Raw genomic sequence first — 18,576 nt, 5'->3', positions numbered from 1 at the left:
AAAATATCACAACCGTTAGGATCTCTTTCAAAAGGGAAAGAAATACAGTCTATAACATTTGTTCTTTTTGCAAACTGCGTGCAGAAATGAAGTCCTCTTGTGAGTTTGTAGGATGAAATGTTGACTGGAATGTAGGGTTGAGTTCTCATGAATAAGGCAACGCGTCACTTCGTGCTTTATCTGCATAACACTTTTGGAATTACATGTTCTAAGCTGACCGTAACAGCACGTATAGGGTAACAATTAAGTGGTAATGTTACACCCCGGAAAACACGGGGTTAGGGGAAGGGGGAGGGGCTAGCATGTTTTGGAATGCTGACCCAGTATTTTGCTGTTTCCACGGTCTACGTCCCGTGCATGTAAACATCTTAAGTACACACTAGATTCAGCTGAAACAACTTGAAGAAAAGTACTTCCCTTTGAAGAGCTTTACGTATCTGACTAAGCAGCTTCAACTCTTGACCTAGATTTAAACAGGCGTGTACATAATTGCCATACCTTTTCGAGTCGTTGGTTTGAAGTGAACTATGAATAAAGTAATCTTAATACAAAAATACAGAAAGACAAAGAAATATTCTTAAGCATGACGTTTTCGGAATGTTGGCCAATTTATTCGCAAGAAGAAGCAACAAAGAATGAAATTTTATAAATGATTACACATATCACAAGTCTTTCCACTGTCAAACACAAACGCTTTGCTATAGATCGTACACACGCCCATTTGACATTATAACGATACCAAATTGCACGGCAACCGCTCGTTGCTATGGTATTAACCGGTCTGCCTACTTTTTACTCAGTTACATTCAATGACCTTTGATCCAAACGACTCCATATACATTCTTTACTCGTCACATCAAATCGTTCCAAAGACAAACGTATCATTTATTATCAAAAAAAGAGAGATCTAAATGTTAAAAAGAACAAAAAGAACGAGTGTAGTGTCAAACGACAAGTGACAAAGGTCATAAGAATCTATAAGAAAAGACATACACTGCGAAAGAGTCTGAATCGGTTGCTGAGATGAGATGATGAGATGTGCTCAACTGCGATTGGCTCCTTTCATCCGGGGTATTTTCTTAGCCTGTCCGCCATGCTGGGACGTGGAGCAGCCGCCATCTTGACTTCTTACTTATCAAAGCTGAAATAAAAAGAAATAAAAGGCTTAAAAAACCAATACGAAGCATTGTTAGGGGTGGGTGGGGGTGTCTGACTAAGCATGGTAACATACCACAGCAAAATTCATAACAAAAATAAAGTAATTTACAAGAATGCACTTCACAATAAAGATAAAATAATTATGATAAACCGACTCCACACACCTGCTGCACGTTGTAGGCGTATATCAGTTCCCAATGCTAGAGAAACTAAACATGACGAGGTATATAAAGGTTTATATGATTAATGCTTTGCGGATGCATACAGATAACCTGCAATGGAAAGTCACCGTAAAGATTTCAACATTTAAAAGATGAGTAAGTAATGCATGATGAATATCAGGGGGCAAAAGAGTACAATTGATGCGCCCAGATAGTAAAACTGCATAAACCAAGAGCTAAGCATCACTACATGCATAGAATCGCTCTCTTTACTTTACAAAGAACCAATAATGTTGAACAGCGCTACCAATAGAAGATAGTAATGCCGTTTGCACTGATTCAAAGCTTGCAGTTTATAGCATTCTAAGATACCAGCTATACGAGAAATTCCACTGCATAAAATCCTACCTTAAAGCATGCTTAAAGCTTTCACACGCGAATGAAGAAACAGAACCTTCACGGATGTTTGAAGGTGTGCTTGAAGTTTAAATTTCACGCAGTAGACTAGTAGCGTTAAGAGAGCATGCAGTAGGGCAGTTGTGGCGTGTTCTAGATCTGGATATAACATTATCCAGGATGTGTTGAGAAGCATGTTTTGGATGGAAGCACATCTTGGATACAACAGTAGTTGTGTAACTGAGACGTATGTGATTGTGCGTGTGTGTCCACCTACCGGCCTTCTTCTCCTTGCAGGAGGTTGTTGTAGATGCTGATCTCCTCCTCCAGAGCCAACTTGGTCTTCATCATGTCGTTGTAACTCTTGAGAGTGGATGACATCTCTCCCTTCATACGGGCGATCTCCTGCTTGAGCTGCTCCAGGATCAGCTGCTTGCTCTCCAGAGCCTGGGCGTTGTTCATCTCGGCGTCGGCGATCTGCTCCTCCAGTGAGCGTTGCTGGAAGCAAAAGTGAGTGTTTAGTGGGTATCTTACTGGGAAAGACATTCGCTATCAGGTGCTAACAGGTCGCCAAGAAGCGCGGCGCGATATGTTCGCATTGAATGCTGTCTGTGTCGGAGATCTGCTCCTCCAGTGAGCGTTGCTGAGTGCAAAAAGGAGTACTTGTCAGTGTTTAGTCGGTATCTTACTGGGGAAGACATTTGCTATCTGGCGCTTACAGGTCGCCAAGAAGCGCGATATGTTCGCATTGAATGCTCTGTGCGTCGGCGATTTGCTTCTCCAGTGAGCGTTGCTGAGTGCTAAAGGGTGTTTGTCAGTGTTAAGCGGGTATCTTACAAGGACAGACATTCGCTGTATATCGTCGCCTGATATCGTCGCCTGAGATTTCGATTTCTTAGAAAAGAATCGCAATTGCCAAAATGACGCGAATAGACGCGAGCTAGACGATCACTGCAAATCTCTTTCTTGAAGAATCTCAATGATTGTACATTAGGTTTTTAATTCAATGGCAAACACTGCGATTTCTGTGACGTGACGTTCCTGTAAAGGTTGCTTCATCTACCTCAAAAAGACCTTCATCCAAGCTCAGAAAGTGTGACACGTCATAGATTTTCTGACAGGTTGAGAGAAAAAAAATAAAACTTCAAAACAAACAAACAAACAAACAAACAAACAAATGGTAGCTTACCATGGCCTTGAGGGCCTCCAGCTCCGCCATGAGTCCCTGGACCTGACTCTTCATCTCCTTCACCTCAGACTTGGCCACGGACGCCGCCTCCACGTTCTGGGAAGCCTCCTGCTTCACAGTTTCGGCCTGTAGACACACAAGGCAATCACATTCATTCATTCATTCATTCATCCATTCATTTATTCATTGATTCATTCATTCATTTATTGAGATCTTCCACGTAGAACTGTGGAAGGAAAGGATCTACAAAGCAGCTGACTATCTCCGTTTCAAGATGTCAGCCCGGTGACCAGACTGTAAGGTTCCAATCACCAAACCCTTACTCGTCCATGCAATAAGGGGTCGACATGTACGTCTCATCAAAAGGCCGTCTGTAACTAAAGCTAGGAACTCGTTGTTACCAGAGTCGAGTGTGTAAATAGGTGAAAAGCGCTTTTCCCAAGGACACAACAAGGAGCCTGCTTAAGATTCGAAGCATTATCTGTCATGTTCTAACTTGACAACTCTTCCTTCTTACCAAAGGAAAGACAAAATAACAAATGTCTTGAATTTCGAGGTCAAATCATAAAAGTTGGCACTGGTATATATTTTCTCCAATGTAAGTCTTTTCTTGACGAATGTTTAAAAACATGCGGCACAAAATGTCAGAAATGAGTACCTTCTTCTCGAACTGCCTCTCGACATCCTCCTTGTTCTTCCTGGCGATCTCTTCGTACTCCTCACGGATGGCCTTGAGTGCGGCCACCAGGTCCTGGGAGCTGGACTGGCCCATCTGGATGTCCACGGCTCCCGCACCCTGGATACGGTCACGCAGCTCCTTCACTTCCTGTGGGATAGATGGATGAAGGAATGAGAGAATGAATGAATGGGTGAATGAGTGAGTGAGTGAATGAATGTATATCTTTGAATGGATGTATATATAGGTGTCTGGGTGAATGGTGGGATGAAGGGAATATCTACATCGTAGTTGGCGAGATTTGATGTTATTAATTAGGCCCAAAGCCTAAAAATTGTTTTGCCATTTCTCTCTCTCCCTCTCTCCCCTTTCTCTGTTTCTCTTTGTGTCTACCCATCTCTCTCTCTCTGTGTTTGTATGTGTGTTTGTGTGTCTGTTTGTTTGTTTTAGTGCGTGCTTGTTTCTGTGTATGAATAAATCGATAAAGTTTCCATCTCTGATCGTCTTGTAGATTATCATTACAACACATAATGTATAATGTTCCATGAACTTAATCTTGACGCAGCTTATCGTCTGAAAATGACGTCACACCAAACCCCCACCTGTTCGTGAACTTGCTTCATGAACTCCAGCTCGCTCTTGGCGCCCTCAATCTGGCCCTCCAGGTCGACCTTGGCCATGTTAGCCTCGTCCATCTCCCTCTTCAGGGCGTTGATGTCGGCCTCCAGATCAGCGCGGAGATCCATCTCCCTCTCCAGCCTAAAGAGGGCACAGACCGAGACTATGTAGCCAGGCAGTTTGGTAACTAACGTTATATCTGTAGACAGTGAATGACTGTTAGGCATTTTTGATACATATATTTCAAATCATAACCTCGAAATCAACACGTAGACTCATCTAGAGTTCCCTCTCCAGCCTAAAGAGGACACAAACCGAGACTATGTTGCCGGGTAGTTTGGCAACTAACGCTATATTTGTAGGCGGTGAATGGCTGTAATGCTTTATTCTATTTCATAGCCTCCAAATCAGGACAGAGGCTCAGCTATAGAGGTCCCTTCCAGCCTGAACCGAGACTACGTAGCAAGGTATACGTAGTTTGGTAACTTTATGTGTAGATAACGAATCATAATCACAGTATGAGCTGCATATATGTTAACCTGGATCTTATTTTTAGGATGACACTTCATTGTTTGCAGTTGTCTAAAAGAGTATCAATGCTGATAATCTGGAGCAAAGGTTTGACAGTCTGTAATAAAAACGCGAACGTGATACCAAAAGTAACATACAAACTGACACTGTAGACATTCTTTGAGCGTGTTTCCAAACATTTAAAGTGTTTTGTAGTTAGTATTTAGACATCACTCTGCGTTCTTGAAGACCTAGCCCGAGGGGTAAATTCCAACACGGTAACAGCGCACTTAGCGTTCCTTTCTGTAATTTTCTAGGTGCCTTTCTCACTGTTCAATCTTTCATCTTCCTTGTCACGTAGGTAGCTCTGATTCATAAGCATGCCCAGAAGGCAGACCCTCCCACCAAACGATCTGACACTGCGTCTTTTGTGATAACTCAATAAGTATGGCGTTTGTGACGTGGCAGCGAGGTCAAAGGTTTTACGGGCATTGTCTGATAAGCGTCGCGTTGGCCTGGGATGGTTTCTCTTAAGGGGGATACGCCCCCTTAACTGGGCATGAGTCATTCGGAGATACAGATGCCGTGGAAATTGAACCTTAAGAGAATCATCAATTTTCTTAAAATTGGAAAATTTGTTGTCGTTTCGTGTTACTTTTAGAATCTCTCGTACTTGTATTCTTTTCAAATATGATGATTCTCCAAGTCGACGTTTTACAAGTGTTATAGTACATTATACATTTGTCTCGATGAACGTTATTTTGTTTTGCCTTAAATACGTCTAAAATGATTAATAAAACGTCTATTTCATAACTTGTGCAGGGTATATCAAACGTGAAGAAAAACAGCTGCACACTGGAAGGCGGTGGGTTGCATGACTTGGGATCATTATAGTTTTCCTTCTGCTTGACTTGTACACCATAATGAACAGACACCCTGCCTATAGCGACGCCCGGGGTTTAACAGTCGTTATCATACTCCATACTGCACCACCAGACCGACTAACGACCACGCTACCGTCACAAAGGGTAGATGAACCCCTTTTGTCTGCCCATGCGGGTTCATATATTGTTAATGTCTCTTGCTAGTTGGCTATCTTGTCTCCGGTGATCATACTTCTCATTGGAATGAAAGATTGAAGGGAACGCCTACTTTCTAACATGTGTTAAAAGACAAGCATTTATCTATACTTTATACAGCCGAATAAGTCAAATAAAATCTATTCAAACAAAGATGGACAAGCTATGATTTGCTGGTGAAGATTGGGCTAAGAAGTTGACAAGAAAATTAGAATTTCTAACTATAGAGTGAATTTAACACGACAATTGATACAGAAGCATTTATTTGTCAATAAACCGAATGGTGTGTGTAGATATAGAATATTTTTTTCTGTAAAAAAAGCGTTACAATCTCCTGATTGTATTGAAATTCTGTACCGTAAATCTTTACTCATCTAATCAACTCTATCACCTGGTTAAACTATCTAACAGTTGGGACACCGTATCTGACAACCACATTTACTTGGAATAAATGCAACGAAAAATGGTTTCTGGACGTCGACTCTAACATTAGTAGGTGAGAAACCCGGAACACTATACACCGCTGTATTTATTTACTATGAACGCTTGAGCTCAACACAAAACACCGGACAAAAAAAAGCACGCCAAATCTTCCCACAGATCCTATGTCAACATTACGTCTTTGTTTTGAAACATGAAACCCTGAACTTTTAAAGAATGGGATTCTCCCATGCCATGACACTTGGATTTTCAACAACAATTTGTACAATTTTTGCCAAAGAATGATAGTATATAACCCATGCAAGAACGTCTTAGAAAAAGGTGTTTTTAAGACGACATCATTACGCTAAGACGTGGGTCAAGTTCTTGAAATACCCCTTCCATGGCCCCTTTTTAGACTCTTATATGATTGTCCAAACATCCTTTAGAATGACTTTGTTCTCATTAGTTAATACAGCTACTGCATCTGTTTTGATAGTAGTTCATACAAATATCGTCTTAAATGCGGCAATTTAGCTCCGAAATTCTTCGCCCAATTTTGAATCTAATTTTCACACTAGCAGGTCCGTTTAAATCTGTTTGAAAACTCGCAGCTATAATTTGCAATAATCACCTAATGATTCTCCTTCAAATTACAAGTAATTCGCAGGCCGCTAAATACTTTCCACAGTAGGCCCTCCGACCTTTTGACTGTCATATGATCCTTTTGGGTCAGACGAAACAATCAAGTAGGATTACGTGAGTGTCGAGTCGAATTTCTTAACACCACAAAACGACGCATCTTCCGTTTAGTCTTACTTAACTGAATTGCGTCTTTTAATTATAAAAAATGTGCTTTTGTTACAAAGATTTGGTAGTCTTTGCGTATGTCTACTTGAAAATGCTATGAGGGAAATATGGGTATATTTCTCGTTTGTTTTGCTCGGGAGCACTTCAACCGAATCGCTTTAGGTACCAGACAATTTGATCCTTTGGCAGGTTGCTTAGAAGAACTCACTTCTTACTAACAGACCGTGAACATTCCAAGCGAGCTAGCCGTACCAAAATAAAACCTTACAGACAAAATACAGGTGAAAGTTCAGCACGTTCGTGAGCTACTTTCGCTGTTACAAATTTATCTTTGAATAGAGTGGCTTCGTGTGACTCTTTAAAAATTCATTGGATCTGCAATTTATATTGTGCTGTCGACATGAATGATTGTTTTGATGGTCTTGTTCTAAAGAAGAATACACAGCACGAGACGTGTGCGAATCGGGGGGTTTATGTAGACAAAATTGGCAGGTGTATTCGAAGTGATGAACAGTGTTAAACAGTTAGGTATGGGGTGTAGGATCCTATATCGTTATGCTGAATAACAACAGTGATATTGTCAGGTGTTCTGTACTTACTTGCCCCTCCATTGCTCTACCTCCAGCGCGTAGGAGTCCCTCTCAATCTCGACGCGGGCGCGCTCCAGGTTAGCCTTGAGCAGGGCTTCTCTGGCGGCGTCCAGGTCGGGCTGCCAGTCGTAGGCGTCGGCGTCGCTGCCCCCCAGCCCCGACGCGGCGTTGATCTGCTCTTGCAGGGCGGCGTTGGCCTGCTCCAGGGCTCGCACACGGGCCAGGTACGTGCTGAGACGGTCGTTCAGCCCCCTCATGGTCGGCTTCTCCTCCGTCCACATGCCGCTGATGCCGCCGCCTCCACCGCCGCCGCCGCCGTAGCCGCCACCGCCGGCGCTGAAGCTCATAGACGACGAGGAAAAGGACGCCGAGGAACGGCCGGCAGGGACCAAGGCCATGCTGGCTCCCCCTCCTCGGCCGCCGCCGAAGCCGCCGCCACCGCCGCCGCCGCCGCCCCCTCCCAGGGAGTAGCTGCTGCTGATCATCCCCCCACCGCCGGATCGGCTGGTTTGCTGCCAGGACGAGCCCGACACATTGCCGAGCAGGATATCGGCGCTGCTTAGGATGTTACCGGTACCACGACTCATGATGGCCGACGAGTTCGACGCAGGACTGACGCACGTTCAGGACGAGTAGTCGACAGACAGTCGCAGAATGGCGGCGGCGCACACACACGCAATCTCTTTATACACAAATATCAAGCCCGTCCCTCTTATCATCACGTGATCAGTGTATCTATGTCCTTTTTGACCCTGCCGGAGCGTCTCTACAATACACAGTGAATGACGAACCTCATTAGGTATGCATACCGACCCCTCCCTGTGACCTTGACTACTGTGCAGACACAATGGCTACTGTGCGGCCAAGACGGTCTTAAACCGTACCCATTTTCTTCGGATCACCAAGCAGCGTTCAATGGTACATAGTACATAAAGATTTGCAGGGATACGGGAAAAAACATATAAATCTCCACCCTTAAAACACTGTGTGGTGTGTGTGTAGATGGGGATGGGGGGTGCTCTAAGACTTGTCGGTTAGGTTCTGTCATACAGTCAAGCGTTGTCAGGCGCAACTTGGCACAGTCAACCACCTCCGGTCACAACCCACATTAAAACAGCCCTGTCCATTTTTACATACTATTAGTTAAATCCACCCTGTTTAAAACAACCACCTGTCCTCATCAACCATTTTCCTTGCGTCCCTTGAGCAGTTGCTAAGTTTAAGTTTGACTGTGGTCATCAAAGAATATGAAGATTAATATAACTGCAATATAAGTCACATGGGTTGATACAGACAGTACATAGCATACATACTTACTTAACGTTATATACGTATATATAAGCTTTGCATGTAGACCAATTCTATCTGCACTTGCTTCTGTTTATTGACATAGTTGCAGAAGACCGGTACTTTTGTTTTGTGTCAATAATGTATTTTGTTATTCTAGTTGACTCAACTTTGCTCTAGTTCTGTCTTGTGTGTTGACGTTTCTTGAAGATCTAATTGTTGGATGAAAAGAACGGCCATGACTTCTTTGACCTTTGCATTCTGAGTTTGGTGACAGAAATGTTTTTAGTCGCCTTCTTTACACCACTTAAACAATCAAAGACGATTTCCAAGTGAACTCCCTGGTCAAGATTAGTAGATGATATAATAGCAACTTTGTTGGAAACTGAATTTTTCAAAGAGTCAACTTTGCCTCTCCTGTAGTTAGTTGCAGGTAACGAACTAGTTTGCCCCCTCCCACCCCAGTCAACATTCCAATAGACTATTCCTCACTATACTTAAATTACGGCTAGTCAAAGCATAGTTTTTGTGACTCTAACGTAACGTATTGTCCAAATCGTCAAGGAAATTGGCAGTCATATTGCATTTAATCAATCTGATGCTAACCTAAGTATCATAATCCTCCTTTAAAGACACTGGTAGTTACCATGTCCCACATAACCCAGTTTGGGCGTGAACAAAATTTATCTCTCTATCGATGAGTGGTTAAGCCTGTCTGTGTTAAGGATTGTGTCGACAATATGGAGATGAAAAATGTTGCTGGACAGGGTGCCACTCCTATGAGCTTAGATCTAGCTATAGGCCTCACAATTATGGGGAGGGGGGCTGGTTGGAATGAAGACAACAACGTCTTGGCAATGTATTTTGAATAATGCCACAGCAAGTACATTTTATGAAACTATGAATGACGTCGACGTCCAACCGCTCATTAATTTTTGCCTGATTTCAGAGGAAAATAAGACTTTTTTTCAGAGATGGTCAGATAGATAAAAATGGGCAAATAGGTTGTGTTGTAACCGAATAGTTGTATGTAGAATTGAGACTAGAGACGTAGCCTTGAAGTTGAACTTGTTGGATAGTTGTCAGAGTTGCACCAATGTGGAAGCTGTTAGTGTAGTTGCCAGCATGGTTAGTGACACACACGTAAACAGGAATGGATGCCTTGTTTGCTGTAAATGTAATGCCATGTGTTGTCACTTTAATTCTTGTTTCACCGTTTATGGTGTCTACGTTAAAAATTTGTTACAGTATTTTGTTTTTTAGCCATCTTTATCGTCTCCTATCTCATTATCTTTGAAGTCTTCAGAGGATGTCATCCATAACATTTACTACGCTGAATGATACTACCCTTTCTTCAAGAATGTGTCTCTTCTCATAATTCTTTGTCGTCCTAGTAGACGGTCTGATATAGTCCAGTGCTTAATATTGTATCATCATCATCTCTATTTATCAATTTTCCTAAGATATCCCAGAACTCAAAGTGTTCACATCATTGCAGTTTATCTCCTTAGATGCCCAACGTGTACTAATATCCAAACTCTTATTAAGTCTTAGTTTAAGTCTTAGTTTTCTTTGAATGTTATGTTGAGACAACTACTTCTTCCAGATAAAAGATAGAGATCAGCCTCTCTTTTCCATTTTATTCCATTGAAATTTTGAACCACTCCACATGTACTTTATTTATGTGTGATAGGTTCATTCAAGTAATGGAGGTGTATCTGTCCTCAAACACGGGACCTCCATTTAACATCCTATCTGAGGCCGCGACCGAGTGACGACCCTAACCCAAGCTACGCACTCATTATCTCAATGAAAAATGGAGATATAGTTTGGAGTGTGTCCGTCCGTCTGTCTGTCTGTGTTTCGGGATTTTTGTGGTCAGCATAACTAAAAAAACCTCGGGATGGATTACGATGATATTTGTTTTTTTGGTAGGCGTTGAAAAGACAAAGGTCAAGGTCAATTTTGGGCCCCCTGGTATGTGACCTTGGTAGTGCAGCAGGAATTCTGTTTTTTGTTTCTTTTGACCTGGATGTGCTATGGTTTTGATATTTCGGTGGCCGATAGCTTGTGACGCAAGGAATACGTGATGTATGTTTGGGTCTCCTAGTTTTCACTAGTGAGGAAATTTGTCCAAGGTGTAACGTCCTGGGGATTCGTGCCTCTGGCCTCTGGGCCAAACATCCTAGCATTACGCCACGTGACAATTATATATCAAAGCAGTAGATTAAAAAATGAATCAACAAGTGTTTCTCCCCATATCCATAAGCTTTATTATTGCGACACCAAGAACAACTCTTCCAACAGTATAACAAGCCAGGCTTTTAACTTGTCATTAGTAGCATTAACCGTATACCCACTACATGTCTATGCAAACATTAACAAGTAAAGTCTTCAAAGTATCGCTTTCTCTGTGTATTGAATCACAATCCTATTTGTAACCGTACTATCTTTATGCCATCTCTAGTTTGCTCTGGCACGAAATTATATTTTATTTTGCCTAGTGGTTTACAGATTGAAGTAAAGTTGCGATTTCGTTTTGCATAGGCTTAAAGAACAAACGCGCGAACGGATAGAAAAAGAAACAACAGATAGGAATGATATAACATATTACTAGCACCACACCGGTTTTAATGTATAGAGCAGCTAGTTGAACTGCATGAACTCGATATTTAAGCACACATTAAAGCATACGTAAAGGTCATGTTTCTTCATTTGAGGGAAAAATGTATCCTTTAAGCATGCTTAAAGGTATCCTTAAAGGTCGGATTCTATGCAGTGCTGACTAAGATTTGAAATACAGCTGTAGCTTCACTAGTGCACTTCGACTGTGTTGCACTCCTCGTTTAATAAAGGGTATGCTGAGAACGTATACGGTGGTGGGAAGACAGTTAGGCGCCAACCCCATCGGCACATGTTCTACAAGTTAAACTTGATGCCGCCTCCCTTGGAGAAACCGCCTCCTCGACTGCCGCCGCCTCCTCGACTGAATCCTCCTCCGCCGCCGCCGCCCTTGCTGAATCCACCGCCGCCGCCGCCTCCGAAGCCGCCGCCGCCTCCCGCTCCGAAGCCGCCGCCACCGCCGAAACCGCCGCCGCCGCCGAAACCGCCGCCGCCGCCTCCAAAGCCCATGCCGCCTCCCAGGCCGCCACTGCTGGAGCCAGAGCCGATGGAAATCTGCTGGATAGCGTATCCTCCTCCCTGGACCTTGAGCCTGAGGGGACAACAATAGCGAGGCAGTCAGATATGGCAGACTTCACTCCTAACTTTGCAACTCTTCCCCGAAAAGAAAAACATCACTGAGGATGTATGGCATCGTTTCAGCGTGGGATTTGGAAAGATAGACAGAGCATAGAATTCCAAATCACTGTAAACGATACATGGGTATATACGTCGTCTTATCGTTTCTAAACCAAACATCACCAACAACATGAACAAACTATATACGAAGTTCAACATAGATCGCCCTGCAGCGATATGACCGAAAAAGTTGTTCGGTTCCTGATCTTTTTGCATCATGGTAACCAGCTCTTCCAACTTAAAGTAGCCTTACAGCCAGGTTGTTTCACCTTACCCTCACCTCACCGGTCCCATAGCAACATAGTTGTTTCAGGTCGTCTAAATCACAGTGTAAGAGGGAAACGTTCGGAGAGATGAAAACATCTCAGATAATGACAGATTACCTCTGGTTCTCGCCTCCGACGATCTGTTCATAGTCGATGACCTCCTTCTCCAATGCCAGCTTCTTGTTCAGCAAGTCGTTGTACTGGGCGACCACAGCCTGGATCTCTCCGTCAAGCTAATAAAACACAACGACGATGGGACAACATCAGGAAATTACCATCTACATAGAAGATGAAGTGCACTTCATTATTGATATTGTACTATGTATGCTTATGATAAAAATATGCTATCTATCCATATAGAGAAAGTAGATTCCCTCACTTTAGACATATGAGTAGCACTGATAAATTTATGTCTCATGTTCTAAACTTTAAGACACGTCTCATGAAGTGTAAGACATGTCTTATGTTCTGAAGTGTAAGACATGTCTTATGTTCTAAAGTTGAAGACATTTTTTATGATCTAAAGTTTAAGACATTATTACATTCTGAAGTTAAAGACATGTCTTACGTTCTGAAGTTTAGTACATGTCTTAAGTTCTGAAGTTTAGTACATGCCTTACGTTCTGAAGTTTAGTACATGTCTTACCCTCTGTCCCTCTCCGTTCAGGTCTGCGATCTGGATCCTGTAGTCCTCCAACCTCTTACGGATGGTGTCCTTTAGGGTCGAGATGTCACGCTCAAGACTGATGTTCTATAAGAAGGCAAGCACAGAATGATGTGTGTTATTTCAAATTGTACGGAACTATGTGCTGTGACTTGTAAGACTTGTTTGGCATTGTCTTAGAAACAGCAAGGAGGTGGCATCTGATCTGGCTCAATGAGTACCGAGTAATGGCAACGATAAAGTGGATTGACTTTCCCTTCCCACCTACTTGGATGCTGTTAGAAGGGACACTCGTCTACGAACTGACATTTTGGGAAAATGCATGTTGGATAAAAGCTTCTAGGGGCCATGGTGGTTGTAGTAGGATACCGGCATAATATATGATATAAAGGCCCGAACAGCAACATTTTGAAACTGCAGAGGAAATAAATTCTTCTTAAAAATGTTTTTTGTCTGTGACACTCTACGGAAGTATCATCATCATCAGTATCATTGAGAAGTATGACGTCAGAGTTACTAACCGTTGCCTTGATCTGCTCGGCCTCAGACAAGATGGCGGACAGTTCTGCCCTGAGCTGTGAGATCTGCATGCGCAGTTCCTCCAACAGGGCCTTCAGCCTCTCGATCTCAGCCTGGAGTTCCCTCAGCTGGAAAACACAGTTTCCACATGGTTACAGGAGACTATAGATGGTTGAGAACTTATGTTAGAGGACTGGTAGCGAAGGGCCACGTAGCGAAGACAAAGTGATCAAGTGGATGACACCTATAGCTTGAGCACTTTGACAGTTAGGCAAGCATAGAAGGCTATAAGGGCCTTGGTTTCTATCTGAAGGTAAGCAAAGAGCTAAAGAAATTGTTACAAAAATCAGATTTTGAAATAGTAAAATCACCGTTTTTTTTCTTGACAGGGAGAAAACACACAGTACTTGTTTACGAAATACAGACTGGTCAGACTAGATAGAAAGGGTCTTACTGGTTCATTCAATGTTTATTGAGATACCCTATAGCTCAAATTGAGCTAATCTTCCAGGGCTCATAGAAATAAAGAAGAACATACAGTATATAGAACATACAGTATATACAGGTCTAAGAATACCACGAAGAATGAAAGCAACAATACTCTCGACTGACAGACCCTGCAGCATGCCTGCGACCTAAAACATGGTTAAAAGTGACCTGAAAGATGGTTAAGAATAAGGCCATGTTTCTTACCCTGGCCTCCCAGTCTCCCTCCACGTCAGCGATGCCCTGTGACGCCAGCTGCTCGAACTCACCGCGCAGCGCGTTCAGGGAGTCGTTCAGGTCGGCCCGGAGACGCTCTACCTGCACCACGTCAATCTGCTCCTCGATGGTGGTAGCCTGAGGAACGATCATGAACACAGTTAAGTCTGTACTTGTTTGTTTGTTTATTTGTTTATTTGCTAAAACATAAAAACAACCAACATTTACAAACTAAAAACATAAGAAATACATAGTGAAGAAATTTATGTGAACTATTGGTTTCAAATCAGTTAGAAATAAGAGAGGACCAAGTATCGACCCTTGTGGGACTCCACATGTTACAGACTTTTGGATTGAAACATTTATCGTTACATCTGAACACCTCTGTAGAATGACCATATTGTGATTGTGGACACTTTTCTACTGTGTTGATGAACGAGTTTCAGTATTGGTACCGCACAGTAGCAAGAACAGAATTCTTTCTAGATGGACTCCAGCTGCCAGATGCAAAGATTCAGCTAACCTTTTAACAAGATAGTTGAGTGGACGACTCCTTGATAATTTATGCTTTCTCTCGATGTAACGTTAGTGTCAGAAGTGATACTGTACTATATAGCAGAATTGATGCCCATATAGATGAACAATTGAATACTGGCTCCATTGAAGACAGCTTACCTGGGCGGGTCCTTGAGCAGCGGAACTCATCTCATCTTCAGCCTGAGCCACCTCGTCTTGAAGACCATCCAAGGCGCCAAGTGCAGAATCCAGCTCCTGGAGTAATCGGAAACCAAGTAACCATCATCATTAAGGTAAGACTTGGAGACGGATGGGTTTCTGTTCTCAACGAGTAAGAACCGTTTCCTAAACGAACACGTTCACATTTCAATTGACAATGATTTTAGAAGAAGATTCTTGTTGCTAAAATGTCCATAATTTGTACCTAGTGCAACTATTATGGACTTCTTAGATTTCCATACAAGTTAACACAAGACATGGTACCCACCCCTTTAGCCCCGCTGATGTCGGACTCCATCTCAGCCCTCCTTCTCAGCAGGTCTTCTAGCCTGAAAGTATAGAATATTTGATTTAAGACGTTAAAAACTGCTGTACCTTTATAAGAGATTAAATCAGAAGCATACGCATTTGATAGTACAGCTTCATTGCTGAACGTTAGTTGCAGGTTCTATGACTATAAAGACAAAACGATGTTGAGAAACAGGTACTGTATGAAATATCTTGGTAATAACTAGTCGTCTTTTATGTTGTTGTGTCTAATTCATGTACTAGTTTTTATATATGAACTTCTTGGTTATATTTTTCTTAACAAAATTACTACATTAATAAACCGTATCTACATTTCGTCATGGGTGCACGTAACGCACATAAAAAAGGCGCGTGGTTGTACACAAAGTAGTTTTCAGGTGAAAAACGACATTTTTTTGGCTTGTTTAAAGTAAAAAGTTGATCCCAAGGATGGTGGCATCTGTTAACGCCACCTGTTGGACTACTTTACATTCCGAACCGCAGACGACACAGAAAACTATTGTGGCAGAACCAGACGGACGCCTTCGGTCACAAAAAACAAAATGGCGGACATCACATGACTAGAATATGCGATTACTACGGCGGGTGTCTGACTGGAATAATCAAAATGGCGTCGGTATTTTCCCGCACCTAGTTTGGGGTGGGATTTTATAATCAAGTAGATGTGTGCTCAAAATTGGAAATTCGTTTGCTCTGAAATATTATACATCCTTAAAAACAAATATAAACATACCGGCATTTATATATAATCTTTTGCTTATATAACACTAGCATCTTTAAAGTATGCATAGCTGTAATAAACTGGGTAGCTAGGTTTATTATGTGTATATATTACAAAGGCCTACCCCCTGGATTTGTGAACTTGATTAACTCTGTGTGAGATTCTGAAGATATACAACTTGTTGTAGTTGAACAAAAAGTTATCGTGTTTCTTCCGACGCGTCTATGATTTCTGTTTAAACATAGTGACTTTGTATACACCGACTGGCAGCTTCAAATATGAATTTACTAAAACAAAACCCAGACTGATATACCGGTAGTTATATAAATGTTATAAAATGGAGCGATGGAGGAGGTTGCAAAGCGTCCCTTAAGCGGACGACTCGGACATGCCCACGTACCGTAAGCAAAAGGAGACACGCCCCTTTCTGGACATTCAACCCAGAACAGGGCGCAGTCTAGCTTTCTGTCCTCTTTAGAAATTCCCTACGTCTGTGTGCAAATATGGAAGTTTTATCGATTATTATTTGTCATATAAAGTTTATGTTTATATAGCGGCGATGAAATGTATGAAATTCTGTTTTGATAGGAATAAACAGTAGCTAGTCATTTGTAAGTGTCGCGAATGACAGTATATCCTGACATCATGTATGTTAGGCCACTGTTTTTATGGTTGAAAGTTTGGCAAAACTTACTTGAATTGTCTTGTTTATATTTTGAAAAATATGTGCATACACGCGTTGCTCAAATATGATATCTAAGCTATAATTTGTACGGGCGTGTTTGAATATATGGCTTCGATTATGTCGTGTTTAAATGCGGGATATCTTACTTCATTAGCTACAGTCTTAATACGAAGAAGTAAGTCTTCCGCTATCTCACATCGTTAGCTACAGTCTTGAGACAACAAAATAAGACTTACTGTCTCCTCAGGTTTTCGATTTCGATCAGGAGCGTGGACTTCTGCGACTCTAGGTAGGAGACTTCGTTGGCGGTGGCTTGGATCTCTTTCTTCATGGCCATGAGCTCGGAGGTGTCGATAGAGATGGGCGCAGTGGAAACTCCCGCGGCCGCGTGAGCCTTCGATGCCTCTGCGATGAGCATCTCCAGCTCGGCATTGCGAGCTTCCAGGCTCCTCACCTTGTTGATGTAGCCCGACAGGCGGGTGTTGAGCGTGTTCAGCTCTTGTCGGGAGTTCATGCCACCGCCGCCGCCGCCGCCTGACTTCGTGAGGCTCAGCCCGGCTCCACCGCCGCCGCCGCCGCCACCACCGCCGCCGCCGCCGCCGCCGAATCCGCCTGTCATGAACGACATTTTCTAAACTTTATTCTGAGGATGGGAACCGAAAGAAAAAAGGGGGAAAGTAGACGATTGTGGGGAGACTCTGCGACCCGACCAAGCCGGTAAGATCTAGTCGAGTGTCGTCCCTTATCCAACCATACCCTGTGGCCAAGATCGTCAGATTCATCTGTCAATCACTCCTCTGTCGTCTTCCCTCATTGGTTCGTCACGCCTACAGCATTTTGGCGTGCAGAAAGGTCCGTAGACTGAAAGAACGAGTCTTCCCTTCTAATACAAAAGACGGACGGCCTCAGGGTTTTTAAAAGGGTCGATTTAAATTCAAGCGCTTAAAGGTCCGCCCGGTTGCCTCACACAGTATGCATCTTCCGTCTTCTGTCGTTTTGATAAGACGTCTTGGAAGACGCATCATTTCGTTCTGCCTCACATTTAAGAGTGGCTCAATCTTTAAGTTGTGGAAGACTCTTAGTTCCAATTTTTGCTACATTGAAGACGACTTCTCAGATAGGTTCTGACCCGCAACTAAACCAACGCCCTGTGTGTTGTCAAAATAACACAGTGAAAAAGTTTGCATGAAATTCCTACAACGCTTGAGTATCACGAACACTATCGCATTTCGCCATGAAGATTTTAACATTGGTTTCATAGCTACGTTAATATCAGATGTCTTTTTAACTGCAGTAAGAGTAGAGAATGCCCACATGCTGACTTGAAATGGGGTCAAATCGGTTGAAAGACAAAATCATTCCTTATATATTTTCTGCCCTGTTGGATCACAACAAAACCATTCCTTATTTTCTGCCCTGTTGGATCAAAACACGACAGGTTTCTCAATCACATAACATTTTAATTGTTTCAAAATAGAATAAATAAGTATACCTTTTTTACTGGTATCTTGGGGAATGCCCCCCCGCCCCCATGTAGGACCTTTTGACATTGAATTTAGTCAGTTTTTCACACAACATTGAAGGACAATGTCCTGTGAGGTTGCATGTAGTAAACCACTACAGAAATGTCTAAACAGATATATAGGGGATGTAACTAGATCACTACACTATAACTATAGCCATGCTATAGCTAAATGCGGTAGTACAATGACAATAATTAGTTAAGACCTATTTCCATGGTAATAGTCAGGTTAAGTAACAACAAAATATTGGGTGAAAAA

At 42.5% G+C, this 18,576-nt stretch overlaps 2 protein-coding genes across 3 annotated transcripts; both read right to left on the bottom strand.

Annotated features, from left to right (window-relative positions):
• Positions 1-589: 589 nt before the first annotated feature.
• Positions 590-8,307, bottom strand: LOC118407016 (keratin, type 1 cytoskeletal 11-like). Of its 2 annotated transcripts, XM_035807429.1 has the most exons (7): positions 7,617-8,307; positions 4,183-4,339; positions 3,563-3,730; positions 2,905-3,030; positions 1,993-2,213; positions 1,323-1,367; positions 590-1,141 (listed from the first exon to the last, which is right to left on the bottom strand). In XM_035807429.1, the coding sequence occupies exons 1-6, from the start codon at positions 8,192-8,194 to the stop codon at positions 1,346-1,348; spliced, it is 1,272 nt and encodes a 423-aa protein (XP_035663322.1). In that variant the 5' UTR covers positions 8,195-8,307; the 3' UTR covers positions 590-1,141; positions 1,323-1,345. The 2 variants fall into 2 exon arrangements, with proteins under 2 accessions (XP_035663322.1, XP_035663323.1); XM_035807430.1 differs by lacking the exon at positions 1,323-1,367 and having other exon boundaries at positions 7,617-8,306.
• A 2,836-nt stretch (positions 8,308-11,143) lies between these two features.
• On the bottom strand, positions 11,144-17,562 carry LOC118407015 (keratin, type I cytoskeletal 10-like). The gene is made up of 8 exons (XM_035807428.1): positions 17,032-17,562; positions 15,349-15,409; positions 15,021-15,116; positions 14,337-14,483; positions 13,646-13,771; positions 13,107-13,211; positions 12,578-12,693; positions 11,144-12,108 (listed from the first exon to the last, which is right to left on the bottom strand). Exons 1-8 carry the CDS (start codon positions 17,421-17,423, stop codon positions 11,814-11,816), a joined length of 1,338 nt encoding a protein of 445 aa, XP_035663321.1. The 5' UTR covers positions 17,424-17,562; the 3' UTR covers positions 11,144-11,813.
• Between the last annotated feature and the right edge of the window lie 1,014 nt (positions 17,563-18,576).

This window comes from Branchiostoma floridae, chromosome 19, assembly GCF_000003815.2.
Source record: "Branchiostoma floridae strain S238N-H82 chromosome 19, Bfl_VNyyK, whole genome shotgun sequence".
NCBI classification, from domain to species: Eukaryota; Metazoa; Chordata; class Leptocardii; order Amphioxiformes; family Branchiostomatidae; genus Branchiostoma; species Branchiostoma floridae.
This window is presented reverse-complemented; position numbering and strand designations above follow the sequence as displayed.

What these genes read in the sequence shown, in the direction of transcription:
- LOC118407016 (XM_035807429.1), bottom strand. Translation starts at nt 8,194, where the DNA reads ATGAGTCGTGGTACCGGTAACATCCTAAGCAGCGCCGATATCCTGCTC. An exon ending in GTAGAGCAATGGAGGGGCAA is followed by an intron (nt 4,340 to 7,616) that starts GTAAGTACAGAA and finishes TGCCCTCTTTAG; the next exon opens with GCTGGAGAGGGAGATGGATC. An exon ending in CTGCAAGGAGAAGAAGGCCG is followed by an intron (nt 1,368 to 1,992) that starts GTAGGTGGACAC and finishes CGTCATGTTTAG; the next exon opens with TTTCTCTAGCATTGGGAACT.
- LOC118407015 (XM_035807428.1), bottom strand. Translation starts at nt 17,423, where the DNA reads ATGTCGTTCATGACAGGCGGATTCGGCGGCGGCGGCGGCGGCGGTGGT. An exon ending in CTGCTCAAGGACCCGCCCAG is followed by an intron (nt 14,484 to 15,020) that starts GTAAGCTGTCTT and finishes ATCGTTCCTCAG; the next exon opens with GCTACCACCATCGAGGAGCA. An exon ending in TGAACGGAGAGGGACAGAGG is followed by an intron (nt 12,694 to 13,106) that starts GTAAGACATGTA and finishes GTGTTTTATTAG; the next exon opens with CTTGACGGAGAGATCCAGGC.